The following is a 23233-nucleotide window of genomic DNA, read 5'->3' as shown; positions in this document are numbered from 1 at the left end:
CAATACCCAAGTCCCTTCAAATATTTGAGAAGCCTTACTAAATAGGACAGGTACAAACAAGCCCAGACTGCAAAGACTACAAAAAACACTTAACTCTTCAATGCTCAGACACCAACAAACATCCACAGGCATCAAGGCTATCTATGACAATGTGATCTCACCAAATGAACTACCACACCAGGGACCATTCCGAGAGAGAGAGAGAGAGAGAGACAGAAAGAGAGAGAGAGAGAGAGAGAGAGAGGTGGCCTTTTAGATGGAGAATTCAAAATAGCTGTTTGAGGAAATGCAATGAAATTCAAGATAATACAGAGGAGGGATTCAAAATCCTATCAGATAAATTTAACAAACAGATTGAAAGAATTAAAAAGAATCAAGAAGAAATTCTGGAGCTGAAAATACAATTGACATACTGAAGAATGCATCAGAGTCTTTTACCAGCAGAATTCATCAAGCAGAGGAAAGAATTAGCTTGAAGGTAGGCTATTTGAAAACAGACAGAATAGACAAAAGAAAAGAGAATAAAAAAGAAAGAAGCACACCCACAAGTTCTAGAAAATAGCCTCAAATGGGCAAATCTAAGAGTTTTTGGTCTTAAAGAGGAAATAGAGAGATAGGGGTAGAAAGCTTATTGAAAGGGATAATAACAGAGAACTTCCCAAATCTAGAGAAAGATATAATATTCAAGTACAAGAAGGTTATAGAATATCAAGCAGATTTAAGCCAAAGAAGATTGCCTCAAGACATTTAATAATCAATAAAGAAAGGATCCTAAAAGCAGCAACAGAAAAGAAAGAAATAGCATACAACGGAATTCCAATATGTCTGGCAGGAGACTTTTCAGTGAAAACCTTACAGGGCAAGAGAGAATGCCAGGACATATTTAAAGTGGTGAAGGATAAAAAAAGTTTATTCTATAATAGTATACCCAGGCTGGGCATGGTGGCTCACACCTGTAATCCCAGCACTTTGGGATGCTGAGGTGGGTGGATTACCTGAGGTCAGGAGTTCGAGACCAACCTGGCCAACATGATGAAACCCCGTCTCTATTAAAATAAATAAATAAATAAATAATTTTAAAACAAACAAAAAAATTAGTATATCCAGCATAAATATCCTTCAGACATGAAGGAGAAAAATACTTTCCCAGATAGACAAAAGCTGAGGGATTTCATGAACACCAGAAATCGTTCTATTATAAAGACTCATGCACACGTATGTTCATTGTGGCACTGTTTACAATAGCAAAGACCTGGAACCAACCCAAATGCCCATCGATGATAGACTGGACAAAGAAAATGTGGTACATATATACCACGGAATACTATGCAGCCATAAAAAACGATAGGTTTGTGTCCTTTGTAGGGACATGGATTAACCTGGAAACCATCATTCTCAGCAAACTGACACAAGAACAGAAAATCAAACATCGCATGTTCTCACTCATAGATGGGTGTTGAACAATAAGAAAACGTGGACACAGGGAAGGCAGCATCACATACTGGGGTCAGTTGGGGGAGCTGGGGAGGGACAGCGTAAGGGGGAGGGATAACATGGGGAAAAATGCCAGATATAGATGATGGGGGAATGGAGGCAGCAAACCACATTGCCATATATGTACCTACGCAACAACTCTGCATGATTTGCACATGTATCCCAGAACCTAAATTACAATTAAAAAAAAAAAGAAAGAAATGCTAAAAGGGCTGGCGTGATGGCTCAGGTCTGTAATTCCAGCACTTTGGAGGCCTAGGCAGGTGGATTAGGAGTCCAAGATGGTGAAACCCTGTCTCTACTAAAAATACAAAAAAATTAGCTGGACCTGGTGGTGAGTGCCTGTAATCCCAGCTACTCAGGAGGCTGAGTCAGAGAAGTGCTTGAGCTGAGGAGGTGGAGGTTGCAGTGAGCCGAAATCGTGCCACTGTACTCCAGCCTGGGTGATGGAACAAGACCCTGTTTCAAAAAAAAAAAAGAGAAGAAGAAGAAAAAAAGAAATGCTAAAGGGAGTTCTTCAATATGAAAAAAAAAAGAATGTTGATGAGCAATAAGAAGTTATCTGAAGGTAGAAAACTCACTGGTATTAGTAAGTACACAGAAAAACACACACTATTATCATACTGTAATTGTGGTGTGTAAACTACTCATACCTTGAGTAGAAAGACTGAAACATGAACTGATCAAAAATAGTAACTACATCAACTTTTTGAGATGCAGACAGTGAAATGGGAATAAACAAAAAACAATTTGATTAAAAAATAGGCAAATGATCTGAACAGATATTTCTCAAAAGAAGACATCCAAATCGTTAATAAATATATTTTCAAATGCTCAACATTCCTTATCATCAGGTACCTGTAAACAAAAATCACAATGAACTATCATTTCATCCCAGTTAAGATAGTTATTATTAAAAAGACAAAAATAGCAAAGGCTGGTGAGGGTGCAGAGAAAAGGGGACTTTCATGCACTGTTCATTAGAATATAAACTAGTACAACCACTACGGAGAACAGAATGGAGTTTCCTCAAAAAACTACAAATAGAACTTTGTTCTCACTTCAGATAAGAATATAAAAAAAAAAAAGAAAAGAAAAAAACCAAACCAAAAAAAAAAAAAAAAAAGAACTACTACATGGTCCAGCAATCCCACTACTGGGTATTTATCCAAAGGAAAGAAAATGAGTATATCAGAGTGACACCTGCACCCCTATGTTTATCACAGCACTGTTCACAATAGCCAAGATATGAAATCAACCTAGGTGTCCAGCAACAGATGAATGGATAAAGAAAATGTGGCGGCTGGGCTCCTGCCTGTAGTTCCAGCACTTTGGGAGGCCGAGGCAAGTGGATCACTTGAGGTCAGGAGTTTGAGACCAGCCTAGCCAACATGGTGAAACCCCATCTCCGCTAAAAATACAAAAATTAGCCAGGCATGGTGATGGGTGCTTGTAATTCCAGCTACTTGGAGGGCTGAGGCAGGAGAATCACTTGAACCCAGGAGGCAGAGGTTGCAGTAAGCTCATATCACCCCATTGCACTCCAGCAGCCTGGGAGACAGAGACTCTGTCTGAAAAAAAAAAAGGAAACTTGGCATAGATACAGAATGGAATACTATTCAGCCACAAAAAGAATGAGATTTTGTCATTCACAAAAACATGGATGGAACTGGAGGACATATGTTAAGTGAAACAAGCCAGGCACAGAAAGACAAAGATTGCATGTTCTCACTCATATATACAAGTTAAAAAAAGTTGACTTCATAGAAGTGAAAAGTAGAACAGAGAATACTAGAGACTGTGAAGTTTAGGGGGAAGGGAGGATAAGGACAGATTTGTTACAGGATACAAAATAGCAGCTAGATAGGAGGAATAAATTCTAGTGTTCTATGCCACTGTAGGAGAATTATAGTATGAAATAGCTAGAAGATGGTACTGAATGTTCACAACACAAATAAATGATAAATTTGTGAGATGATAGTAATTACCCTGATCTGATCACTATATATGTATGCTAATTACTCTGATCTGGTCACTATGTATGTATGAAACCTCACTATGTACCCTGTGAATATGTACAATTATTTGTCAATTTAAAAGAAAAATGTGGTGGCCAGGCACGTTGGCTAACGTCTGTAATCTCAGCACTTTGGGAGGCCAAGGCAGGCGGATCACCCAAGGTCATGTGTTCAAGACCAGCCCGGCCAACACAGTGAAACCCCGTCTCTACTAAAAATACAAAAAATTAGCTGGGCATGATGGGAAGTGCCTATAATCCCAGCTACTCCAGAGGAGAGGCAGGAGAATCGCTTGAACCTGGGAGGCAGAGGTTGCAGTGAGCCAAGATCGCATCACCGCACTCCAGCCTGGGTGACAGAGCAAGATTCCATCTCAAAAAAAAACAAGAAAAATGAAAAAGAAAAATGTGGTATATATGCACAAAAGAATATTATTATATTATTAAGTCATAGAAAAGAATGAAATTCTGTCATTTGCAGGAACATGAAACTGGGGGTCATTTTTATGTGAAATAAGGCAAACACAGAAATACAAATACCTCATGTTCTCACTTCTATGTGGGAGCCTAAAAAGTGGATCTCTCCTACTATAGAGAAATAATAAATGTTTGAGGGTATGTGTATTTCAATTACCCTGGTTTTATCATTACGCATTGTGTGCTTATATCAAAATATCACATGTACTCCATAAATATGTACAACAATTATATATCCATAAAATTTTAAGTAAAAAGGGGGATCTCATGAAGACAGTAGATTGGTGGTTACCAAAGGGCAGAAAGAGTGTGGGGAGGGAGTTGATTAATGGACACAAACATACAGTTAGATAGGAAAAATAAAACTGGTATTTGATAGATCAGTAAGGTGACTATAGTTAATATTAATCTATTATACATTTAAAAATAACTAGAAGAGAACAATTTGAATGTTACTAGCATACAGAGAAGATATAGCTAGGTGCAATAGCTCACACCTGTAATCCCAACATTTTGGGAAGCCGCGACAGGAGGATCACTTGAACCCAAGAGTTCAAGATCAGCTTGGGCAACATAGTGAAACCCCGTCTCCACACACACATACAAAAATTGTTTTTAATTATCTGGGTATGGTGGTGCACACCTGCAGTCCCAGCTACTCAGGAGGCTGAGGATGGAGGATCATCTGACCCCAGGAGGTCAAGGCTGCAGTGAGCTATAATTGCACCACGGTCTTCTTTAGCCTGGATGACAGAGCAAGACTCTGTCTCAAAAAAAAAATTTTTATATTTAAGGTGTTCAATATCCCGATTATCCTGATATGATTCTATTAATATATCAAATTATAACATGTACTCTGTAAATATGCATCTATTATGAATCAATAAAAATATAAAGAAAATATGAAATGACATAGGTCAACTACATTGTTATCCTTGATAGAAAGAAAAAAATAATTTCTTATGTGGCATTTTGTTTAGGGACTATTTGGGAATAACAACTATTATTTAGGGATATGGCAAGAGCCATACTCAATAAAAATCTTATAGCAAATATGGTAATGTTTCTTGTAAGTTTAGGCAAAAGCTGATCCAACTAATTTAAGAAGAAATATAAGAAGGAAGGTTGAAATATCACCTTGCTTTTTATAACATTGAAATTTTATGCAATTACTGTAACTATAAGGTTTAAAAGACTTTTAAATGTGGGAAGAAACACTTTGATAGCATAAGGTGAGAGGGGTCATCTGAAATTAAGGACAGTGCTACATGGGATTGAAAACTTGAGCAAAAAGCAGAGGTTTAGAATACCTGCAGTACATTTACAGTTCATTGGGAATAAAAAGTCAAATAAGCTGACTGAAGATGAAATCCTACTCCAAAGAGTTAAAGAAACTAACAGCAGATATTCTTGGGTTTGCAGGATGAAACAGAAGCAGCAACTTGCTGAAAAGCTGAAACTTTCTTTGCTATTAACAATAAGATAACACGGGTTGGGCACATTGGCTCATGCCTGTAAACCCAGCACTTTGGGAGACCGAGGCCGGCAGATCGTGAGGTCAGGTCTGCAAGACCAGCCTGGTCAATATGGTGAAACCCTGTCTCTACTAAAAATACAAAAATTAGCCAGGCCTGGTGGCACATGACTAATTCCAGCTACTTGGGAGGCTGAGGCAGAAGAATTCCTTGAACCTAGGAGGCAGAGGTTACAGTGAGCCAAGATTGCGCCACCACACTCCAGCCTGGGTGACAGAGGGAGACTCCATCTAAAATAATAATAATAATAATAAGATAACAAAACTGACTAAAATCAGTTGAAACCAATATGGCCAACTGTAGTTTGCACAGAATGAGTTTGCTGACATTATAGCCTGAATTTCCACCATATGTTTCATATTAACTCTCTCTGAATTTGCACATGGCACCCATGAGAGGGCATGAAGAGATAAGTACACATGCCTGAGGACTTTCCAGACCTCCTTTTCTTCCACCAATCACCTACTAATTTCAGAATGCTCCCCCTGAACCTTTTCTAATAAAAATACTGCCTTGAAGCCAGCATAGGGAGACAGATTTGAGTTGGACTCCTGTCTCTGTGTTGGTTGACTTTCAATAAAAAGCTTTTCTTGGCTGGGTGCAGTGGCTCATGCTTCTAATCCTCACAGTTTTGGAGTCTGAGGTGGGAGGATCACTTGTGTTCAGGAGTTCGAGACTAGCCTGGACAATATCGTGAGATCCCATCTCTAAAAAAATTTTTTAAAATTTAAATTAGCTGGGTGTGGTGGCATATGCCTGAAGTCCCAGCTACTTGGAAGGGTGAGGCAGAAGGATTGTTTGAGACTGGGAGATAGAGGTGGAAGTGATCCACCATCAAGCCACGGCACTCTAGGCTAGGTAACAGAGCAAGACCTTATCTGGAAAAAAAAAAGAAAAAAGAAGCATTTCTTTTTCCTTTTCTCAAAAACCCAATTACATAGTATTTGCTGCAATCACATTGGGCAGTGAGCCTCTTTTACTTGATAACAAAGATATACATAATTCATTGGATTTAGTTTACTTTAAAAATAAGCTGGCCAGGCCAGGGGGCTCATGCCTGTAATCCCAGCATTTTGGGAGGCCCAGGCGAGCAGATCACCTGATGTCAGGAGTTCAAGACCAGCCTGGCCAACATGGTGAAACCCTGTCTTTACTAAAAATACAAAAATTCACTGGGCATGGTGATGGGGGCCTATAATCCCAGATACTTGGGAGACTGAGGCAGAAGAATTGCTTGAACTCACATAAACGATTAGATTATGAAATGTGTATTTATAGTTCATCAAGAACAAAAAGTCAAATTTGTGATGAAATATATATAGTATAGTAATGGATCTATAATTTCAGAAAGCTAAAATGTTGCCCTTTTTTGAAAAAAATGGTAGCTTATACCCCATAAGTACTGCCTTAGTGGCATACTGTAAATTCTGATATACTGTGTTTTCATTTTATTTGTTGAAAATATTTTTTATTTTTCTTTGAGACTTCCTCTTTAGAATAATGATTATCTAGAAATGTGTTATTTAGAAGTTATGGTAGTTTTCAATGATTTCTCTGTGTTAGATGTTAATGTATCACATGCACTTAAAAAGAATATGGATTTAGCTCCTGTTGGGTTGAATGTTCTATAAATGTCAATTAGATCCAGTTGATTGATGGTAGTAACACCAATACGTGGCTTCCAAGGTTTCCCTGGGGATCATCTCCATCCCAGTCAGCCTAAAGGGAGAAAGAGCATGAAGAAAATTGCCTGGAATGTTTTTATGACATCACTTCCACTCAAATTCTATTGGTTAGAACTCAGTCATATGGCTTCACCTAATGGTATGAGAAGCTGGATCATGTAGTCTAGCTTTTTGCCTGGGAAAAAGAAGAAAATGTATTTAGGCGAACAACCAGAAATCTCTTTCTATTCTCTGGAAGTGCTCGTATAAGATAAGAAATACTTGAATCATGGGTATACAGTAGAAATTGTAAAGTTATTGGGGCCTTCTATTTTCTTTGGGGGAAATTTTGTAACTATTGATTCAATTTAGTGAATACCATTCATATATGTTTTCTTTTTTTTATTGACTCCATTTTCTGAGGATATATATGTTTTCTATTACTTCTTGAGTCACTTTTTATAAGTTACTTATTAGGTATATATTATTTTGCATAAGTTTTAAAGTATATTAGCATAAATTCATTGAAAGTATTTTAACCTCTGCCCTATCTGTAATTATGTTCTTTCTTCATTTTTAATATTATTTATTTATGCCTTCTGTTTTTTTCTTTTGGTTAATCTTACTAGAGATTTGTCCATTTTATTAGTTTTTATCAAGATCATAAATTTTATTTCATTAATTTCTGTTCTTTATTATTTTCCTCCTCTACTTTCTTTGGGTTTATTTTGCTGGTCTTTTTCAACTTGTAATGCGTATGCTAGGCTCATTCGTTTTCAAACTTCTTTTCTAATACATGCATTTAGGGCTACATATTGTCCTTAAATTTGGTTCCAGCTGTTGCTATGAGTATTTATGCATAGTATTTTCATTATTATTTAGTTCTGTGTATTTTCTAGGTTCCACTGATTTCTTCTTTAACTAATGAGTTATTTACAATGTGATTTTAAACTTCCCCTAGCACAGGAGCTTTTCTTAGGATATATTTCAGGTTGTTAACGTAGCGATTAATTGCATTATTGTCAGAGAAAGTAATATATATAATAATGATTTTATAAAACTTGTTGGGTCTTGGCCAGGTACAGTGGCTCACGCCTGTAATCCCAGCACTTTGAAAGGCCGAGGTAGGAGGATCACTTGAGGCCAGGAGCTCAATACCAACCTGGGCAACACAGAGAGACTCCATTTCTACAATAAATTTAAAAATTAGCCAGGCATGGTGGCACACATGTGTAGTCCTAGCTACTCAGGAGGCTGAGGTGGGAGGATCAGTTGAGCCCAGGAGTTTGAGACTATGGTGAGCTATGATCATGTCACTGCACTCCAGCCTGGGCAACAGAGTGAGATCTTGTCTCAAAAAATAAATAAATAAAAATAAGAACCCCACGAAAACCACAAAAACTTGTTGAGTCTTGCTTTATGGCATGTTAAGTTTCAGATGTCTTTCCTTTTTTTTTTTGGAGACTGAGTCTTACTTGGTCACCCAAGCTGGAGTGCAGTGGCACAATCTCGACTCACAAGAGGCAACTCCTGCCTCTTGGGTTCAAGCAATTCTCCTGCCTCAACTGCCCTACTAGCTGGCACCACAGACACACACCATCACTCTGGTTAATCTTGTGTATTTTTAGTAGAGACAGGGTTTCACCATGTTGGCCATGTTGGTCTTGAATTCATGACCTCAGGTGATCCGCCTGCCTTGGCCTCCCAAATTGCTGGGCAGGCATGAGCCTCTGCACCCAGCCATTATGTTATTAATTTCTTATAACATTATCTTATTTATTCCTTGCTGTAATTCTGTGAGATAGTATGATTCTCATTGTTTCAAGTGAGAACATTAAGATTCATCCAGTATAATAAGTAGCTTTTCAAAATTCACAGATCCAGTTAGGCTTATATCAGATCAAAGCAGATATCAACTATAAACAATCAATATGGTCCACTTTACATACTGGCTGCATATCAGCCCTGTATATATTTCACTATAGATTTTTAAATCTCAGAGTAAAGATTAATTCTTATTGTAAGTAGCTTTTTATCTCCCTGTGGCCCCCCCATACAGTGTTTCACATATATTTGCTGTTCAACAGATATTTGTTGATTGGACTAAACTACTGATATACAGCATAAACCTAAGAATGAAATCTGACAAAACTCAAGAAGAGCAAAATAAACAGGTAGTTTGTGAATACTCAAAAATAAAAGCAGGACTTATAGTTCTGGAAACATTGAAAAAAATAATCTGAAAATATTCCTGGTACAAGTACTTAGTACTTCTGATTTAATATATAGATCTATAACAGATAAATATGTAACACATAAATATATAAATATGTGAATATAGACAGGCTGAGGAAGAAGGACTTACAAATGCAGTTACAGAATTGGGAGGAAAAACAAGTGAATTTAAGTTACAGACATTAAAGCAAGAGAAGGAGAAAAGTCAATAGCGACCTTTTGATTTTGTGTTAATGAAGTTATTAGTCACTGTGGAAATAGAAGTTGTATATAAGTAGAAATTTTTATTTTAAGAAGTTTGGCTATAAATGGTAAGGAAAGGCCCAATTGTAACCTGGAGGGTGCTGTAGGGAGAGAGTTTTATTTATTTTCAGATGGAAAAGTCATAATCAGGTTGAAGACTTAATCCCTTTGACTAGGCTATTTCTTACAGTCTAAATCTTAAGATTCGGCTCAGGTGTCGTTTCTAGAAAACTACTTTTGCATTGGGCCAAACTCCCTCTGTTGTTATAGCACTGTAAACAGGTTATTCTCATAGCACTTAGGACATTTTAAGGAACATAGATGTTTAAATGACTCGTTCTCTTCTAGACTGTATGCTCCATGATAATGTGTTCTTTTTTTTCTTTTTTTTTTTTTTTTTTTTTTTTGAGACCGAGCCTTGCTCTGCTGCCCAGGCTTGGCTCACTGCAACCTCTGCCTCCTGAGTTCAAGCAATTCTCCTGTCTTAGCCTCCCAAGTAGCTGGGATTACACACGCGAGCCACCAAGTCTGGCTAATTTTTGTGTTTTTTTGTTTTGTTTTGTTTTGTTTTTTTGTAGAGATGGGGTTTTGCCATGTTGGCCAGGCTGGTCTTGAACTCCTTACCTCAGGTGATCTGCCCACTTCGACCTCCCAAAGTGCTGGGATTACTGGCGTGAGCCACCACACCTGGCCTGTTACTTATCTCTGAATCATCAATTATTGACTAGTATTTGGCAATAGAAAATTATCAGGCAATGTTTAACCATGCAGCCTTAAAAATAAAAAAAAAAACTTTCTCCTATCTTTCTTTCATAATATCTTCCTATGTCTTTATTTTGTATTATTCCATTATAACACCCATAATACTTTGAAATTGAACTTTAAAAATATGTATGTCCTTCCTACCAAGCAGCATACTTCTTGAGGGGAAGAACCTTATATTATTCATTTTTTAATACTAGCATTTATCATTCATTCATTGAATATTTAATCATTTCTTGAGTAACCAATCAGTCATTATTCTAAACTCTGAGAGTAAAATAGTGGAAAAGACTTATATTCTATTGGTTCTAAGAAGACAGACAATAGACAATAAACCAATAAATAAAGAATATTGTTAATGATTATTATTAAAGACAAAGAAATAGGGCGATAAAATAGTGACTATTGAAAATGGGTGGGATCTTATTAGGGCCAAAAAAACAGAAAATGGGAAGTTATTACTTTAGATAGGATACCTAAGAGGGGAGTCAAAAAAGTAAAATACTACCTTTGTATATAACATTACTTTATGATATAAACTGACTAAACCTTCAGAGTAGGAGCAGACCTTAGTGATCAGACAGTCATACCTTCTCATTTTACAAATTGATTTAGACAGAAAGCAAGACTTGTTGAAGGTATTTGCAAATATGTAATTTATCTTTCCCATGGTAAAATGTTTTGGAAACTTTCATGTTCTTCATATCTCATTGAAATTCCCCTGAGAGGTAAATGATTCTTTTAAACCAAGGACTGGAATGGTGTACTAGTCACACCTATTTTCTGTCCTAATGGAGAATTTTTAAGGAGGGGAAAGAGAAAAGGACAGAGATTCTCAGAGGTGAAAGCTAAGTAGGCTATAAACACAGTGATACAAATATAGAATGTGCTACAAGGAGACTTGTAATATCTAAATAGATGAGTCAGGAATTATACATGAAACATTAAATTTTTTCTGATTTTTCTAAGATATTCATGGTAGAAAATTTGATATACAGAAAGGTCTAGAGTGAAAATTTTACCTATAAGCCCTTACCCCAGGAATAACCAATATTGATTATTTTCTTTATATAAATAACATTTCCTCTCTCTCTCACTCTTTTTTATTTAAGAAAATTGAGATTATATTTTGTCTATATATTTTTAAATATTTAAGTAAAGGAAATCAGCCTTGGCAAAAAAGTGAGACCCTGTCTAATAAAAGTAAAAAGATTACCCAGGAATGGTGACACGTGCCTGTAATCCTAGTTGTTTGGGAGGCCAAGGCAGAAGGATCCCATGGGCCCCAGGAGTTCAAGGTTGCAGTGAGCTATGATTGTGCCACTGCATTCCAGCCTGGGCAACAGAGTCAGACTCTGTCTCCAATATATATTGGAGAAAAGCAGAAAAATGAAAAGGAAACAGAATAGCAAACACCCATGTAATCTCCTCATAAATGAACATTTTTTTGCTCATGTAAGCTTCAGATTTGTAATTTGTTTTTTCTTTTTGAGACAGAGTCTCACTCTGTCGCCAGAGAGAGTCTCACTACAGGCATGTGCCACCACTTCCAGCTAAGTTTTGTATTTTTAGTAGAGACAGGGCCAGGCTGGTCTCGATCTCCTGACCTCATGATCCACCTGCCTCGGCTTCCCAAAGTGCTGGGATTACAGGAGTGAGCCACGGCGCTTGGCCCAGATCTGTAATTTTTTTTTTAAGAACTTTAATATTGGGCATGGTGGCTCATGCCTATAATCTCAGCTATTCAGGAAGCTGAGATGAGAGGATCGCTTGAGGCCAGGAGTTCAAGACCAGCCTGGGCGATATAGAGAGACTCCACCCACCCCCAACTTACACGCCACTCCATAAATGGCTGCTCCAAAGGTAGTGAGTCTCAATTGATTGTTCACAGTCAGTTGCAGATCGAACTTTTTGTTCAGTTCTTTCTCCTCATCACTTTTGCACTTGGCTAGTCTAAAAAAGTGTTTAAAAAAAGAAAAAGAAAATAAATATTACAGATTAAGTCTAAGTTTGTGTTCTATCTACAGTGCCATCTACTTCTTTCCCCACCGAAAGATAATTAATATTAAAATTTGGTGTACTTTAATACTTTTTTATATTTGTTAAAATGGTATTATTTTATGTTTTCTTTAAATGTACATAAGTGAAATCGTACATAATTGGAATCATTGAATACACATTTATGGAACTTGCGTTTTTCACTGAACTTTTTTCAGTTTTATTCATGCCAATACATATAGATCTAAATTATTGATAAGTCATAAGTGGTAAGTTTGATGAGGTTTCGGTCAACAGGCCCGTAGAAGCAACACTCAGATCAAGAAACAAAACATTACCAACATCCCAGAACTCCCCTGATGTCAGTGTTTGAGCTTTATGTCTGCCTTCTTTTGCTCAGCATTAGGTTTATAAAATTTATCTGTTTTGTTGTGTGTATTTGTAGTTTATTCTTTCTCATTGCTGCAAATATTTTGTTTTCTTTAATTCAACTTTTAAATTTATCCATTTAACTATTAATGGGCATTTGGGCAGTTTCCAATTTGTGGGCCATGTCAAGTAGTGCTCCTATAAATATTTTAGTACATATTTTGTGAACACATGTATGCTCCTCAGTTGGGTATTTGCCTAAGAGTTGAATTGCTGCATTATAAGAATGCATGTGTTCAGCTTTTATAATAGTGCTAAACAGTTTTTTAAAGTATTTTACTGAATTACATTCTCACCACCAGTGAATGAGAGTTTGGCTGCTCTGCCTCCTTACCAGTACTTCATATTTTCTTTTTCATTGTAGGCACTGTGTATAGTGGACATAGTATCTCATTGTGATTTAATTTTCATTCCCTTAATGATTAATAACATATTTACGTGTTTATTGGCCATTTAGATTCTCTTTTGTGATACTCTTAAAGTTTGATTTTTTTTAGTTGACATAATTGTGCATATTTATGGGGTACAGTGTGATATTTTGACACATGTGTACAATGGGTTATTGGGATATCCCTCACCTCAAGCATTTATTTTTGTATTAACAACATTACAATTCTTATCTTCTAGCTATTTTAAAATATATAATACATTGTCATTAACTATTGTCACCCTGCTCTGCCATCAAACATTAAAGAACATATTCCTTCTAACTGTATGCTTATACCAATTAATCAACTTCTCATCATCCTCCCCTCCCCCACTCCTTTCCCAGCCTCTGTTAACCACCATTTTACTCTCTTCATGAGATCCACTTTTTAAGCTCCCACATATGAGTGAGAGCATACAATTTTTGTCTTTTGTTCCTGGCTTGTTTCACTTATGACTTCCAGTCCCATTCATGTTGCTGCAAATGTTTCATTTGTTCTTAGGACTGAATAACATTTCATTGTGTATATATACCACATTTTCTTTATTCATTCTTTCATTGTTGGACACCTAGGTTGATTCCATCTCTTGGCTATTGTGAATAATGCTGCAATAAACATGGGGGTACAGATGTCACCTTGGTATACGATCTCCTTTCCTTTCTTTTCCTTTGGATATATATCCAGAAGTGGAATTGCTGGATCATATGATAATTTTACTTTTAGATTTTTGAGAAAACTCCATATTATTTTTCATAATGGCTGTACTATTTTGCATTCCCACCAACAGTCTATAAGGATGCCCTTTTTTCTGCATCCTTGACAAATTTGTTTTTTGTCCTTTTGGTAATAGCCATTCTAACTGGGGTGAGATAATACCTCATATTGTTTTTGATTTGCATTTCCCTGATAATGGTGATGCTGAACATTTTTTCATATACCTGTTGGCCATTTGCGTGTCTTTTGAGAAATGTCTATTCGGATCATCTTCCCATTTTTAATTAGATTATGTTTGTTTGCCACTGAGTTGCTTGAGTTCCTTGTATATTTTAAGTATGAATCCCTTGTTAGATGAATAGTTTGCAGATATTTTCTGCCATTCGACAAGTTGTGTCTTCACTTTATTGATTGTTTCCTTTGCCATGCAGAAGGGATTAGTTTGATATAACTCCATTTATTTATTTTCGCTTTTGTTATTTGTGCTTTTGAGTTCTTATTCATAAAATATTTTCTGAAACAAATGTCCTGAATCATTTCCCCTAGGTTTTTTTTCTAGATGTTTTATAGTTTGGGCTCTTACACTTAAGTATTTAATCCATTTTGAGTTGATTTTTGTATATGGTGAGAGGTAAGAGTCTTCTGCAGTTGGATATCCAGTTTTCCCAGCAAGAGGTTGTTCTTTCTCCAATGAGTGTTCCCGGCATTTTGGCAAAAATAAGTTGGCTGTAGACATGTGGATTAATTTCTGGGTTCTCTATCCTGTTCCATTGGCCTGTGTTTCTGGTTTTATGCCAATACTATGCTTTTTTTGTTATTATAGCATTGTAGTATATTTTGAAGTCAGATAGTGTGATACCTCCAACTTTGTTTTTTTTTGTTTGTTTGTTGCTCAGGATTCCTTTAACTATTCAGGGTCTTTTGTGGTTTCATATATATTTTAGAATTTTTTCCTATTTCTGTGAAGAATTTCATTGTTAATTTGACAGGAATTGTATTGAATCTGTAGATGGTTTTGGTAACCCTTGATAGGGATCGTTTTGGATCTGTAGATTGCTTTGGTTACCCTTAAATTTTTAACATCTGTATTTAACTGATTTTCTAAAAAAAAAAAAATCTAAAAATATTAACTGTCTCTATTCCTTACCCAATCTAGATGATAAAGTCCCTTAGCAACATTTAAATTACTACTATTCCCCCACTTACCAGTTCTATTCTATTTAGCCTCAATTTGCCTCATCTGTTTTCTCATATGTAAAGTGCAGAAATCATAAAATTTGGAGGATTAAATAATGTTATTAAAGCACTTTGAATAGTGTCTGGCATATGGTATTTGCAATATAAAGATTAGATATATTTTTCATATATAGCATCATTATAATTTATTTGACTTCCTAATTTGGGGCATTTAGAGTTTTTATGTTACAGGTATCACTATGAGAAATAATCTTATATAACCTTTTTGTATCGCTAATTAATTCCTGAATGTAGACATTTCTGATCTCAAAGAAAACTAAGATTTGACAGGCACTATCTTGAAGCTGGAAATTACTTAGAAAACAATACAAATATGTAAATGACAAAAGTTTTTATCATGTCATTTTCTTAGAGAAACTTGATAGTATATTCACACAAAAGATCTTCAATTAGTTTTACCCTCAATCTTTTCCCAAAATAATATACTCCTCAGTTATCTTAAGGTTCAATCTGTAAAGCCTCCTGTGAAACCTTTCTTTCTGGGCTGGGCTCGATGGCTTATGCCTGTAATCCCAGCACTGTGGGAGGTTGAGATGGGTGGATCACTTGAGGTCAGGTGTTCGAGACCAGCCTGGCCAACATGATAAAACACCATGTCTACTAAAAATACAAAAAGTAGGCCAGGTATGGTGGCTCACACCTGAAATCCCAGCACTTTGGGAGGCCGAGGCGAGTGGATCACCTGAGGTCAGAAGTTCAAAACCAGCTGGGTTGACATGGTAAAACCCTGTCTCTAGTAAAAATACAAAAAATTAGCCGGCCATGGTGACAGATGCCTGTAATCCCAGCTACTCTGGAAGCTGAGGCAGGAGAATCACTTGAACCCAGGAGGTGGAGGTTGCAGTGAGCCGAGATCACACCACTGCACTCCAGCCTGGGCAACAGAGTGAGACTCTGTCTCAAAAATAAATAATAAAAATACAAAAATTAACTGGGTGTGATGGCAGGCACCTGTAGTCCCAGCTACTCAGGAGGGTGAGGCAGGAGAATTGCTTAAACCCAGGAGGCAGAGGTTGCAGTGAGCAGAGATCACTCCATTGCACTCCAGCCTGGGTGACAGAGCATGACTCTGTCTCAAAACAAAAAAAAAACAAAAAAAAAAAACCAGAAAGCTTTCTTTTCTTCTTATTCCTCTTGCTCTTCCTCCTCCTCCTCGTCTTCCTCTTTCTTCCTCTTCCTCTTCTTCTTCTTTCTTCTTTTTTGAAAGCTTTCTACAGTTTATGCAGATTTCTGAATCTTAATGAAGACTTGACCAACCTATAATTACCCCATGCCTTCTTCATTCCTAATTATTTTTAATACATACCAGAATTACTATAATTTGCAGCAGTGATAAGATAATGGGAGGAAAAAAACCCCAGAGGACTTGCTTTAATTTGCTGCATAACCTTATTTCATTACCTTTCTTTTGTGGAGCTCAATTTTACCCTCTGTAAAATGAAGGGTATCACCATATAATTCCTATAGGCGTTTATGCTTTCATTTTATAATGTTTTCATTTAGCTTTCTTTCTTTCTTTTTTCTTTTTTAAGAGAGACAGGTTTCACTTTGTTGCCCAGACTCGAGTGCAGTGGAGTAATTTTAGTTCAGTGTAACCTCAAACTCTTGGGCTCAAGCAATCCTGCCGCCTCAGCCTCCTGAGTAGCTGGGACTAACAGGCAAGTGCCATCATATCTGGGTAATTTTTTCTTTTTCTTTTTCTTTTTTTTTTTTTTTTTTTGTTTTTGAGATGGAGTTTCACACTGTGGCCCAGGCTCAAGTGCAGTGGTGCTATCTCGGCTTACTGCAAATTCTGCCTCCCAGGTTCCAGTGATTCTCCTGCCTCAACCTCCCAAATAGCTGAGATCACAGGCACATACCACTGTGCCAGGCTAATTTTTGTATTTTTAATAAAGGCAGAGTTTCACCATGTTGACCAGGCTCATCTCAAACTCCTGACCTCAGGTATCCCGCCCTTCTCAGCCTCCCAAAGTGCTGGGATTACAGGCGTGAGCCACTGCGCCCAGACCCTGGTTAATTATTTTTTAATTTTTTGTAGACATGGTGTTTCGCTCGTGGTTAGGCTGGTATCCAACTCCTGGCTTCAAGATCCTTCCACCTCAGCCTCCCAAAGTGTTGGGATTACAGGCGTGAGCCGCCACACCCATCCTCACTTTACCTTTTAGATAAAACTTGTAAAGATTTCTAAGATCTTAGAAATTCCTCATATTTGTTGCTTTATTACCCTTATCTGCCTCCTTATAAAGATTGATAATACAAATCTTAAAATGAAAAGTGTCTTATGTTGGAGAGCTGCCAAGAATGAGACTGGAGAAATAAAAAAAAGACTAGACTGAGAAGGAAGAAAAACAGATAAGGTGGTGGCAGCTGTACAAACACAAACAAAACCAAGGTTTCAAATACCGGCGTCGTCACAGAAATGTGTCCTGGGCCGTGATCATCAGGAGGCCCTGTGTAATTCTCTAATCCAGGGTCTTGGAGGTTATTAGAATTGCTTGGGACTAGAATTCCCATCTCCCAATCTCCTGATTAATGTCTTAGCACTACACCATGCTGTATCATTTGAAGTATATCATTTAATTTTACCTAGAGAATGAAAATACATGCATGAAATAATCTTTTGTAATTTATTTGTATAGGTTTTTTTAATTACTTAACCTATTTTCTGGCTGCTGGTGCTGTTATTTTGGGAATTGGTTTCTTTGCTTTGGCATCAGCTTTGTGGTTCCTGATTTGCAAACGAAGGTAAGGTTTATTCAAATATTTGTCTAACCTTTTTTCCTTTTAAAACTTCAATAAAGGACTTTTTCAAATGGTAGTAAACTTAAATAACTGTGATAGTATTGGTTGTGTAGTTTGGAACTTGGTCCCCCTTTTGGTTGGGGACGGAAGTCTTTACATTTTTTAAGTAGCCTGAAAAAAGAAGTACTGGTAATAGCAATGTTCATGCATTAAAATTTTGAAGGATAACAAGACAGACTTTATTTTCTTCCTTCCTCCCTCCCTCCCTCTCTCCCTTCCTTCCCTCCCTCGCTGTTTCCCTTCCTTCCTTCCTTCCCTCCCTCCCTCCCTTCTCTCTCTCTCTCTCTCTCTCTCTCTCTCTCTCTCTCTCTCTCTTTCTTTTTGGCAGAGCCTTGCTCTGTCACCCAGACTGGAGTGCAGTGGCGTGATCTTGGCTCACTGCAACCTCTGCCTTCTGGGTTCCAGCGATTTCTCCTGTCTCAACCTCCAGAGTAGCTGGGATTACAGGCATGCCTGGCTATTTTTGTATTTTTAGTAGAGACGTGGTTTTGCCACATTGGCCAGGCTGGTCTCTAACTCCTGACCTCAGATGATCTGCCCACCTCAACCTCCCAAAGTGCTGGGATTACAGGCATGAGCCACCACGCCCGAACTTTATTTTCTAGAAGACCTGGGTTTGATTGTAACGTAAGGTGAAAAGTTTTTAAAAATTGACTCCCAATTTTAGAGATTGAAAACATTATAGAAAAGAAAGTTTTTCTTCAGGAGATACTTAAGAAAAGGGCTGACGGAATGTCCTGGTATGCTCTAAAAGTGGTCTTTTGTCAGAAACAGAAAAAGATTATTTGACACCTTAATTTCTTTCAACTGTAAAATTTGGTGTTTCTAATTATTAAATCATTTCAGGTTGGGTGACGTGTCTCATGCCTGTAATCCCAGCACTTTGGGAGGTCAAGGCGGGCCGATCACCTGAAGTCAGGAGTTTGAGACTAGCCTGGCCAAAATGGCGAAACCCTGTCTCTAGAAAAAATACAAAAAAAAAAAAAAAAAAAATTAGCTGGATGTAGTGGTGCACACCTTTAGTCCCAGCTACTCTGGAGGCTGAGGCAGGAGAATCATTTGAACCCAGGAGGCGGAGGTTACAGAGAGCCGAGATCATGCCATTGCACTCCAGCCTGGGTAACAAGAGAGAAACTCCGTCTCAAAAAAAAAAAAAAAAAAAAAAAAAAAAAAGATAATTTCAGTGTTTACATTGTCTAAGGTTTAAAACATATAAATTGTAACATAATCTTCCCATACAGTCTTCCAGTGTTACCTGTCTCAAATGAATACACAATACCCATCTACATTCACTAGTCAGAAACCTAGAAATTATTCACTTACTCGTTCTTCCAACAAATATTTATTAGGTGCTTGCCATTGTTATAGGTATTGAGCACACAACTGTGAACAAGTTAAACAAGTTTCTGTTTCATAGATTTGCAATGCCAGTAGCAGGGGACAGATAATAAACAAATAAAGTAGTCAGGATATGTGTGTACTAAAGTAGGTTGTATTTAATCTAAGACCTAAGTTAGAAGAAACCAGACGTATGAAGACTTTGTGCAAGAGCTGTCTAAACTAAAAGCAGAGCAAATACAAAGACCCTAAGGAATGGTCTTGACATATTTAGCAAACAGAAAGAAAGCCAATGTGAATAATCTGCAGTGTGAGGGGAAAACAATCATGAGATTGAAGAGGCATGTAAAGGCCAGATCACATAAGAATTTGTAGGCTAGAATATGGAGTTGGATTTTATTAGTGCCAATGGGAGGTTCTAAATAAGAGGAATAGCATTGTCATAATAGCTAACACTGAGTGCTTTCTACATAGGTACTCTTCTAAGTGCTTCATATGTTATCTCATTTAGACTTAACCCAATGAGGTAGAAGCAATATTATTTCTATTTTATAGACTGTCCTAGGCAGAGTGCGATGACTCATGCTTGTAATCCCAGCACTTTGGGAGGCTGAGGTGGGTGGATCTCTTGAGGCTAGGAGTTTGAGACCAGCCTGGCCACCAAGGCAAAACTTTGTTTCTACTAAAAACACAAAAAATTAGCCAGGCATGGTGGCACATGCCTGTAATTCCAGCTACCCAGGAGGCTGAGACACAAGAACCCTGGAGGCAGAAGTTGCAGTGATCCAAGATTGCACCATTGTGCTCCAGCCTGGGTGACAAGAGAGATTCTGTCTCAAAAATACATAAAAAAAGACTATTTTATAGCTGATTTACATTTTAATCACTGTTTAAAATTGAGGTTTAGTTTACATACAAGGAAGTGCATAGATTTGAAATGTACAGCTATCAGTTTCAACAAATATACACCTATGTAACCACCACTCTATCAAGATAAAGAGCTTTTCCTTAGCCTGGAAAGTTCCCTTATGTTCCTTTCCAGGCATCACTCCTGACCTCCTACCTTAGAGGTTAGAATTATTCAGATTTCTATCACCGTGGATTAATTTTTCCTGTTCTTGCATCACATGGACTTTTTATGTCTGCTTTTTTTTCACTCAACACATTTTCCAGGCCGGGCACAGCAGCTCACATCTGTAATCGCAACACTTTGGGAGGCTGAAGAGGGCAGATCTCTTGAGGTCAGGAGTTCGAGACCAGTGAACAGTGAAGCCTGTCTCTACTAAAAATACAAAAATTAGTCGATCACAGGGGCACATGCCTGTAATCCCAGCTACTCGGGAGGCTGAGGCAGGAGAATCCCTTGAACCTAGATGGCAGAGGTTGCAGCAAGCAAGGATCATGCCACTGCACTGGAGCCTGGGCAACAGAGCAAGACTCTGTCTCAAAATAATAATAATAATATTTTTGAGATTCATTTATGTTGCATTTATCCAGCCATAGTTCATTGTTTTTATTGAGTAATATTCCATTTGATGAACATACTTGGTTTATCTATTCTTTTGTTAATGGACATTGGGATCATTTTGTTTTTAGCTCTTAGGAAAATGGCTGCCATGAACATTCTTGTATAAATCTTTTGTACATGTACTTTCACTTTTCTTAGGTAAATACCTAAAACTAGAATTGTTGAATCATTTGATTAGCTTTATAAGAAACTGCCAAACACTTTTCCGAAGTGTGTATACACTCCCACCAGCAATGTATGAAAGTTCTGATTTACACTTTTTAAAAAATATCATTATGTCTCTGTGAAGCCTGAATTTTAATGGAGCAAGAGTGAAAGCACAGAGGCAAGTCAGGAGACTATTGCATAGTCCGGGTGAGAGTTTATGGTGTCTTTTGCACTAACGTGCTTTCTGTGTTTCTGTACATTGTTCTAATCTGGCCAGTAGGCCTTTGTATGTGATATTCTCTCTGTCTAGAATATTTTTACTTTCACATGTCCCCTCTTCCACCACATTCTAGTTAAAACCCGTTGCTGTTTCTTCAGATGCTCAGTTAAATCATCCCTTCCTTAAGAAAGGCTTCCCTGACCTCTCTAACCAAGTTAATTCCCTTAGTTACATCCACAATAGCAGGTAGCTTTCCTTGACAGCAATTTCCACTGTTATAATTTTTCATTTTCTTGTGATTACATTATTAATGTCTGTCTTCTTTACCAGTATTTAAGATCGATGAAAGTAATGAGAATTCCATGAGGGCAGGGGCTGTTCTTTTTCCTTCTACCACTAGATATGCAATACCCAGCATAATTCCTTGCACATAGTAAATACTCAATAAATATTTGTTGAGAATTGAATTCAATGAATAAGTGAACCCTAATTGTTAATGCCTCATTAACATAATGTGATCTCTGTCTTCTTCTTTTTTTTTTTTTTCTTTTGATAGGAGTCTTGCTCTGTTGCCAGGCTGGAGCACAGTGAGGCAATCTTGGCACACTGCAACCTCCACCTACCGGGTTCAAGCGATTCTTCCACTTCAGCCTTCCGAGTAGCTGGGACTACAGGCGCGTGCCAAACGCCCGGCTAATTTTTGTATTTTTAGTAGAGACGGGGTTTCACCATGTTGGCCAGGATGGTCTGGATCTGTTGACCTCGTAATCCACCCGCCTCAGCCTCCCGAAGTGCTGGGATTACAGGCGTGAGCCACCGCGCCCGGCCATGTGATCTCTTGAATTAATTTGAAATATTCTAGTACCTTTGAAAGAAGAAATGGCAATGAGCATTATTATTATTATTATTATTATTATTTGAATCTACATTGACACATCACTATCACCCATAGTTTATCATTTACATTAAGGTTCACTCTTGGTGTTGTATATTCTGTGGGTTTTGATGAATGTGTAATGGCATGTATCCACCATTATAGTATCACACAGAGTATTTTCACTGCCCTAAAAATCCTCTGTGGTCCATCTATTCATCCCTCCCTCCCTCTAACTCCTGGCAACCAGTGATCCTTTTACTGTCTCCATAGTTGTAAGACCTAGTTTCTTTTTTTTTTTTTTTTTTTGAGACAAAGTCTTGCTCTGTCACCCAGGCTGGTGTGCAGTGGCGCAATCTCGGCTCACTACAACTTCCACGTCCTGAATTCAAGCAATTCTCCTGCCTCAGCCTTCTGAGTAGCTGGGACTGAAGGTGTGCACCACCACGCCTGGCTAATTTTTTCTATTTTTAGTAGAGACGGGGTTTCACCATGTTAGCCAGGATGGTCTCAATCTCCTGATCTTGTGATCTGCCCACCTTGGCCTCCCAAAGTGCTGGGATTCCAGACATGAGCCACCACACCCAGCCCAAAGTTTTGCCTTTTCCAGAATGTCATATAGTTGGAATCATGTAGTATGTAGCTTTTAAGACTGATTTTTTTACTTTAGTAATACACATTTAAGTTTACTCCATGTCTTTTCATGCCTTAATAGCTCATTTCTTTCTTTTCAATGCTAGAAAATATTCCATTGTTCTTTAAATCCTTAAGTTGAGAATGATGGTTTGAAACTACATTCCCTTATACTTAACTGTCTTTGATCATCTGAGGTTTTACTTACTGCTTTATTTTCTTTAACTCTCTCTCATTTATTTCTGGTTGTATGGACAAGAAAAGATTACAGGCATTCCTCCAATGTGAGTCACTTCTGTTTTTTTCCTCTTATTTATTGATTTATTTATTTTGAGACAGAGTCTCACTCTGTCACCCAGGCTGGAGTGCAGTGGTGCAATCTAGGCTCACTGCAACCTCTATCTCCCGGGTTCAAGTGATTCTCCTGCCTCAGCTGCC

At 37.6% G+C, this 23233-nt stretch overlaps 1 protein-coding gene across 1 annotated transcript in view; it reads left to right on the top strand.

The window, feature by feature from the left end:
- Positions 1-7331: 7331 nt before the first annotated feature.
- The window catches only part of CUNH1orf185 (chromosome unknown C1orf185 homolog), a 41175-nt gene continuing 25273 nt past the window's right edge, over positions 7332-23233 (top strand). The window contains exons 1-2 of the mRNA XM_032297071.1: positions 7332-7347; positions 17893-17998. Coding sequence (XP_032152962.1) covers positions 7332-7347; positions 17893-17998 — 122 coding nt within the window. The remainder of the gene's footprint in view (positions 7348-17892; positions 17999-23233) is intronic.

Source organism: Sapajus apella, unplaced genomic scaffold, assembly GCF_009761245.1.
Source record: "Sapajus apella isolate SASKATOON/1434 unplaced genomic scaffold, GSC_monkey_1.0 scaffold36, whole genome shotgun sequence".
NCBI classification, from domain to species: Eukaryota; Metazoa; Chordata; class Mammalia; order Primates; family Cebidae; genus Sapajus; species Sapajus apella.
The sequence above is the reverse complement of the archived record's forward strand: the minus strand, read 5'-3'. Positions and strand labels throughout refer to the sequence as shown.